Source organism: Belonocnema kinseyi, chromosome 4 (genome assembly GCF_010883055.1).
Source record: "Belonocnema kinseyi isolate 2016_QV_RU_SX_M_011 chromosome 4, B_treatae_v1, whole genome shotgun sequence".
Lineage (NCBI taxonomy): Eukaryota > Metazoa > Arthropoda > Insecta > Hymenoptera > Cynipidae > Belonocnema > Belonocnema kinseyi.
Window position 1 is genome coordinate 11,740,393 of NC_046660.1, and position 8,251 is coordinate 11,748,643.

The window sequence follows — 8,251 nt, forward strand, 5'->3', positions numbered from 1 at the left end:
TGAATTTTTGGAAGTCCTCAGAATATTTTGAACTCCTCAGAATGCAAGGGATTTCACAAAAAGATGCCAAAGAATTCAAAGGAATTCAATTTGAATTTAAGTAATATCAGAAGAATTCAGGTGAATTTCTTTCAATTATCATTGAATTCTTTTTAAATTCTTGGAAATATTTCAAATTCTTTTAACTTTTTTTATTATTCTTTCAACTTCCTTGAAATCATCAGAATTTCCTAAACTGTATGAATTCATGGAATTCTATTAATTCCAAAATTTATCTTAAATCCTTGAATTATGCAACGAATTCAAGTAAATTTCTTTCTATTCACACTGAATTCTTTTGACGTCTTTAAATTCTTTTGAAATGCTTAAAATCTCTTAAAATCAACAGTGAATTTAAAGGGATTCAAGTTAATTAAAAAAATTCCAAAAAATTTCAAGGAATTCTGGGTGAATTCCAAGAAAAATGTCAAATCATCAAATCTTTGAAACCCTACAAAATTTCTAACAAAAAAAGTGACTAATGAATAAAAAACAATTCAAGATAAATTCCAAATAATTCAAATGAATTGGAACAATTTTGAAAATCGAAAAAAATGGAAAAACTAATTGAATTGGGTATAATTGAGTGAAAATTTAGAAGAATTCAAAACAATTGAAAAGGATTTAGCATAAATTAATCAGAATTCAGGGCGAATTAAAAATGAATTGAAAAAATCGCTCATGCCTGGTGAAAAATTCTTCGAAATCCATTAAAATATTAAAATCCCTTCAAATTACTACAAAAGACAAAAGACACTTTTTAAAGTACTTGGAAAACAACTGAGAATCTTTTACAATATCCTCAAACGTATAAAATCCGTTTAAATCCAAAGGAATTTGAAAAAAAATACGTTAAAATATTTCAAATCCTTAATTAAAAAAAAAAACATCCAATGAATTAAGTAGAAAATAGTACATTTATAGAATTTCAAGTGAATTAAAAAGCTTCCAGTGAATTCATAAAATTCAAGAGAATTCCAAATCTTCAAATCTTTAAAACCCTACAAAATTACCTCACTTCTCATGAATAAATTCTGTAAAATGCACTAAAATATTATAAAATTCCGTGATATTCTATGATGATATTTTCAGAAATCATGGAAAATATATTAAAATACATTGAGAGTTTTAAAATCCCTTGAAATCATTGAAATCTTCGGAAACATTTTTTAATATTTTCAAGCCTCATACGTCCTGTAAAATCGTTCCATATCTTCAAAAATTCTAGAAAATTTGTTATCCTATAATATTTCAAAAACTTTAAAATCACTTCAAATTAATGAAATCAATAAATAAAAATCTTTTAAAATTCCCTAAAATACTTCAAACTAAAGCTCCTTAAAATGCCTTAGAAGTTTTAAAAATCTCCTAAAATCTTAAAATTGTTGAAATCTATTAAAAAATGCTCGGAACTTTTATAAATCACTTGAAATATTTCAAAGAGAATTTTTAAAAAATTCAAAAAAAGGTATAGACACCTGAAATGAATAGTGATTAACCCATGAATTAATTTATTGAATGAAAAGTGACCATGAGGCGTGCCATTTGAGAGAGAGAGAGAAAACAAGCCTTTTTTTCGACCACAAAATTGTCTACCGTAATCAAGTACAAAATCTGTAAATGAAACAAAACAAAACAACAAAAAAAATAGATAAAAATCTCAATAGCGCAGATTGTACAAATGAATTCTATTCACAAAATTAATAGATACCCTGATTCTTTGTCGCTCGATTTCCTAGTTCAACATACTTTAATTTACATTCCGCGAAATGTAGAAAAGATGCACGTCTCGTAATCCAATAGAAAACGTAAAAAAAAAATGTAAAAAAAAAAAATACCGTGTCTTCAACCGTCCACAATACAGGAATTTTGAAATTCACACATTATTATTTTTTTAAACTGGTAAAAAAGTTTGCGCGTTGATTGCTTGTTTTGACTGTCGTGACGAAAAATTTATTTTACCCTATTCGAGTGACTTGACTTCGGCGAAAATTTTGCCTTCCCACAGAGGCAAAATTTCGGAATCTTCAGTTATCTCCTCTTGAATTACTTTCACGTCCAAATCCTCGCACTCCGTCTTAAAGAAATACCTGGAACGGAAAAAAATGCAAAAAATTTATATGAAAGATGTGTAATTTTTTGAGAAAATATCGAGCAAAAATAGACGTCCTTTATATTTTTCTTTGCAAATTCATCCTTTTTGGTCAAAAATTGTATTAATTGGTTGAAAATTTAAATTATATTAATAAAAATTGTAATATTTTCTTAAATTAATCATTTTTGGTTACAAGTTTGCCATTTTGGTCTGAAAATTCAACTACTTTGACAGATTTTTGTTTGTTTGTTAAAAATTCAACTACTTTGTTAACAAAATTGTTTTTCTTCGTCGACTTCAACTGTTTTTTATCGAAAATTCAACCACATGCTGAGCTACATTCTGAAAATTTCATTTATTTCTAAGATTCATCGTTTTAATTGAAAATTCATATTTTTTAGTTGAAAATTCCACTTTTTATTCGAAAATTTAACTGATTTGTTAAAAATTCCTCCTTTCGGTTTAGAAAATTCTACTATTTCGTTAGAAGCTAAATAGATTTATAATTTTTTTTTAAATTTAAATCTTTAATTTAAAATTAAAACTTTTTTTTTTTTTGCTGAAATACAAACTGTTACATTTTTTATGAAGAGTTCATCTTTTTCGGTTCAAAATTAAAAATTAAAAAAAGAATTTTCAACAAAATAGCGGCTGCAGTAGGAAATAACAACTTTTAAATTTGTCGTTGAAAATTCATTTTTCTTGCTTAAAAGCTGAACTCATTTATTAACAATTGACTTTTTTGGTTAAAGATTCATCAGTTTTAGTTGGAAATTCAACTATTTCAGTCGAAAATTTAACTGTTTTCATAGAAAATTGGCCTTTTTTGATGAGCAGTCGTTTTTGATAGTTAAAAACGAATGTTTAAAACTTACAATTGAACGATTTTATTCTTTATTGAAAATTACTGTATTATTTTCTTGTTAATTCGTTTTTCTTTTATAAAAAATTACTCTTTATGATTGAAAATTCCACTGCTTTGTAGAAAATTAGTATTTTTTTGTTTAAAAAATCTACAATTCGATCGACTTTGTTTTTTCTTTCTTTACTAAAAATGCTTTCTTGGTTAAAAATTTGTTTTTTTGGTCCAACTCAACTATTATTGATTTAATTAAAAAAAACTTTTTTTTTGAAGTATCCACTACTACATTTTTCGTTGATAAATAATCTATATTTAAATTAAAAATTAAGCTATTTGGTTAAAAGTTCAACTAGTTTGTTCCAATTTAATTTTTCCTATTGAAGATGCATCTCGCTCATTAAAAATTTTACTGCTTTGTTAAAAATTCGTGTTTTTTTTTGTTAACGATCAATTTTTTTACTGAAATTTCAATTATTCCATTCTTCATTCAAAATTAATAATGTTGATGATTAATAATTTTTAATTGTTAATTCAACTATTTGGTTGAAAATTTATTTATTTTTATGAAAATTAATGCTTTTTGGTTTACTGATTTAAAATAAAAATAATTTTCAGTTGACTTATTAACTATTATATTTTTTATTGAGAATTTATCTTTTTTAGTTGAATTTTTATAGAAAATTCATTTTTTTTTTGTTAAAAATTCAAGTTTCTATTTAAAAAACGTTTTTTTTAGAGTGTACTTTTTTATTTTGATATTTACATAATTTTTTATTTTAAAAAATTCATTTTTGAGACGAAAAGTAAACTAATTGGTTGAAAATTCATGTTTTTTGTTAAAAACTCATTTTTTTTTTGTTGAGAATTCAACTATTTTATAGAAAATGTGTCTTTTCTGGACAAATTTAACAGTTTTTTATTTAAAATAAAAAGTTTCAGCTGAAAATATCAATTATTACATTTTTCTATTAGAAATTAAAAAATGTTGTTGAAGCTTTGTTTTTTGCTGAAAAAAATTAATATAAAATTACTTTTTTTGGTTAAAAAAATTTTTTTTTAATTAATTTTTGTAACAGAAAACTCAGCTATTTAATTTTTTGTTAAAAATGTATCTTTTGTATTTAAAAATTCGTCTACTCTGTGGAAAGATAATTTTTGTTTGTAATCAAATAATATTTTTGGTTAAATTTGAACTATTTTCATTAAAAAAAATTGTGTAAAAATTCAACTATTTTGTTGATAACTCGTCTTTTTGGTAGAAAATTATTCTTTTTCATCGAAAAATCGTTTTTTTAGTTGACAATTAGTTTTTTTAACTGAAAAATTAACTGTACCATTTTTTGTTGAAAATATATCTTTTTTTGTTTAAACATTCAGATATTTTGTTGAAAATTCGTTTTTGTTGTTGGAACTTATTTTTTCAAATAAAAATGTTAAATTATCCATTTTTTGTTAGATATTGATGTTTTTAGTTGAAAATTCAGCTATTTTGTAGAAAGTTCATCTTTTTTGGTCAAAATATTACTTTTTTGGTAGAAATTTATCTATTTTGTTAACATTTAAAAATATATATAATTATTATCTAAAAATCTAATTATTCCATTTTTGGTAAAGAAAATTATATTTTTTATTTGAAAATTCAACTAATTTGTTAAAAATTCGTCTTTTTTGGTCGAAAATTACTCTTTTTGGTTAAAACTTCGTTTTTTTCGGTGGAAATTTAAGTTTTAACTGATAAATGAACTATACAATTTTTTGTTGAAAATTTATATTTTTTAGTTTAAAATTCAGCTGTTTTGTAAAAACATCTTTTTTGGTCAAAAAAAAAAATCGTTTTGGTAGAAATTGAACTATTTTGCTGAAAATTTTTGCTTGGTTGAAAATTATTGTTTAAATGTAAAAATTGTTACATTTATAGAAAAAAAATGATTTTTTTAAAGTTGAAACTTCGTCTTTCTTGGTGTAAGATAACACTTTTTATTTGAAAATTCGTTTTATTTTATTACTAATAAATTTTTTCAATTAAAACCTTAACTGTTCTATTTTTTTTAGCAATGCATTTTTTTGTTTTAAAATTCAGCTATTTTTTAAAATAATCACCTTTTTTGGTCAAAAACGATCTTTTTGATGAAATTTAACACTATTTTGTTATGATTTTTAATTAGAAATTTAATCTTTTTAGCTGAAAATTTAATTACTTCACTTTTGGTAGAAAACTGATCTTTTTTGTTGAACTTTTAACTATTTTGTTGAAAATTCGTCTTTTATTGCAGAAAATTACTCTTTTTGATTGAAAATTCATTCATTCAAAATTCATTTTTTTTAGTTTAAACTCTAGCTATTTTATGGAAAGCTCATATTTTTTTGTAAAAAAATAGATTTTTAACTGAAAGAATTCTTCCATTTATAAATGAAAATTGTACTTTTTTAGTTGAAAATTTCATTTCTTTATTAAAAACTCGTCTTTTTGGTCAAACATTGTACTTTTTGTTTGAAAATTGGTTTTTTGTTTATAAAAATTAATTTTTTAAACTGAAAACTCAACTATTTTGTTGTGATTTTCTGTTTGAAAATTAATTTTTTAGCTGAAAATTTAATTACTCCGTTGCTGGTAGAAAACTGACTTTTTTTTTTTTGAAAATTCCACAGTTTTGTTGAAAATTCATCCTTTTTTTGTCGAAAATTACTCTTTTTGGTTGAAAATTCGTTTTTTATTTATGCCAAAAATTAAATTTTGAACTGAAAAAATAAGTATTCTATTTTTTGTTAAAAATTGATCTTTTTTAGTTTAAAATCCAGCTATTTTGTGGAAAGCTCATCTTTTTTTGTAAAAAAATTTTTTTTTATTTTGAAAATCAATTGTTTTAACTTAAAAATTATTCCATTTATAAATGAAAATTGAAAATTCAATTATTTTATTGAAAATTCGTCTTTTTGGTAGAAAATTAAACTTTTTGTTTGAAAATTCGTTTTTTGTTTTAAAAATTTGTTTTTTAACTGAAAACTTAACTATTTTGTTGAGATTTTTTGTTTTCAAATCAATTTTTTAGCTGAAAATTTAATTACTACGTTTTGGTAAAAAAGTGAACTTTTTGTTGAAAATTCATCTTTTTTTTGTAGAAAATTAATCTTTTTGGTTAAAAATAAGCTTTTTAGGGTTAAAAATTAATGTTTTAATTAGAAAATTAACCATTCCATTTTTTGTTAAAAATTTATCTTTTTTAGTTTAAAATTCAGCTATCTGTTTTCCGTTAAAGATAAATTTCTTCGGTTGGAAATTGAACGACTTTGTTGAATTTTTTTTTTTTTAATTATTTTTATAACTGAAAGAATTATTCCATTTATAAATGAAAATTGTACTTTTTTAGTTGAAAATTTCATTTCTTTATTAAAAATTCGTCTTTTTTGCAGAACATTGCAGTTTTTGTTTGAAAATTGGTTTTTTGTTTATAAAAATTAATTTTTTTAACTGAAAACTCAACTATTTTGTTGTGATTTTCTGTTTTTGAAAATTCCACAATTTTGTTGAAAATTCATCCTTTTTTTGTCGAAAATTACTCTTTTTGGTTGAAAATTCATTTTTTATTTATGCCAAAAATTATATTTTGGACTGAAAAAATAAGTATTCTATTTTTTGTTAAAAATTGATCTTTTTTAGTTTAAAATCCAGCTATTTTGTGGTAAGCTCATCTTTTTTTGTACAAAAATAATTTTTTTTTCTTTTGAAAATCAATTGTTTTAACTGAAAAATTATTCCATTTATAAATGGAAATTGAAAATTCGTCTTTTTGGTAGAAAATTAAACTTTTGGTTTGAAAATTCGTTTTTTGTTTTAAAAATTTGTTTTTTAACTGAAAACTTAACTATTTTGTTGCGATTTTTTGTTTTCAAATCAAGTTTTTTAGCTGAAAATTTAATTACTACGTTTTAGTAAAAAAATGACCTTTTTCTTGAAAATTCGTCTTTTTTTTGTAGAAAATTACTCTTTTTGGATAAAAATACTCTTTTTGGAGTTAAAAATTAATTTTTCAATTGTAAAATTAACTATTGCATTTTTTGTTAAAAATTGATCTTTTTTAGTTTAAAATTCAGCTATATTTTTTCCACTAAAGATTAATTTCTTCGGTTGAAAATTGAACGATTTTGTTGAAAACTTGTTTTTTTTTTAATTATTTTTATAACTGAAAATTTAACAATTCCATTTTTTGTTAAAAACTGATCCTTTTTAGAGAAAATGTCATCTATTTTATGGAAAATACAATGATTTTACATGAAATATTAGGAATTTAAGACATCTTAAATTAAATTTATTATATAACCCACATTAATTGTATTCAATCAAATTTATTACCCTATTTTCGGGAGAAAAAACCCCGTATTTCTCCTAGTTAAAGAGCATTAACGTCCCGTAAATTCTGTTATCGAAACACTTTAAAAAAATGTTTTTTGTTTTGTTTGTAATTTAAAAGTAGGCTCGACATAAAAAAAAAATGGTGTGTATTCGAAAATTTTAAATAATTTAGGCACTGAAGGATGAAAAAATAAAAGAGAATAGATATTTTTTATTTACCTATAGCTGCCTTTCCTGTGAAGGACCTCTTTAAACTGTTTCAAAGTAACATTTCGCCCAGGTATTTTGGTCCTGTACGGGAGACTCTCGTCGCAAAAGTTGAACACAACAGTGGTGAAATCCTTTTCATCCTGCCTCGTTTTCCTCAAGGTTGACTGGTTCGACTGCGAGCAGGGAGGATTATTATTATTATTATTATTATTATTTTGCCTCAACGGTTCGTTCACTTGTCGGTTGCTAGGATGGCTAGGATGGCTAGGATGTCTTTGCTTGGCGCCGGCTCGCTCTCGCGAAGACGAAGAGGAGGAAGAGGCTTCATCTAGCACAGTTAACCTTCGCCTCGCTTCCTCTATCTGCGATTCCTGCAAAACAAAAACAAAATTTCAGTCTTAAAACACTCCAAAGTTACCATAAAACAACTTCAGCAGGATACAATGGAATCCAGAAAAATTTTCAGTTACCAAAATTAATTAACAAACAAAAAAATGTTGTTTTTTTCATAAAATAGTTGAATGTAAACCAAGAGAATTATTTTTATGCCAAAAAAAAGAAGATAATCTTTCAACAACAACAAAACAGCTGAATTTTCAACTAAAAAATATCAATTTTCTACCAAAAATAAAATAATTAAATTTTCAGCTAAAACAATTAATTTAAGTATGAGGAAGCAAAAAAAAAAAAACAA

General features: G+C 23.5%; 1 protein-coding gene across 1 annotated transcript in view; it reads right to left on the bottom strand.

Annotated features, from left to right (window-relative positions):
• Positions 1–1,559: 1,559 nt before the first annotated feature.
• Positions 1,560–8,251, bottom strand: part of LOC117171502 (axin-1) — a 35,706-nt gene continuing 29,014 nt past the window's right edge. Inside the window, exons 7-8 of the mRNA XM_033358869.1 lie at positions 7,567–7,928; positions 1,560–2,129 (exon numbers count right to left, since the gene is read on the bottom strand). Of these exons, the coding sequence (XP_033214760.1) occupies positions 2,003–2,129; positions 7,567–7,928 (489 nt within the window). The 3' untranslated portion in view covers positions 1,560–2,002. The remainder of the gene's footprint in view (positions 2,130–7,566; positions 7,929–8,251) is intronic.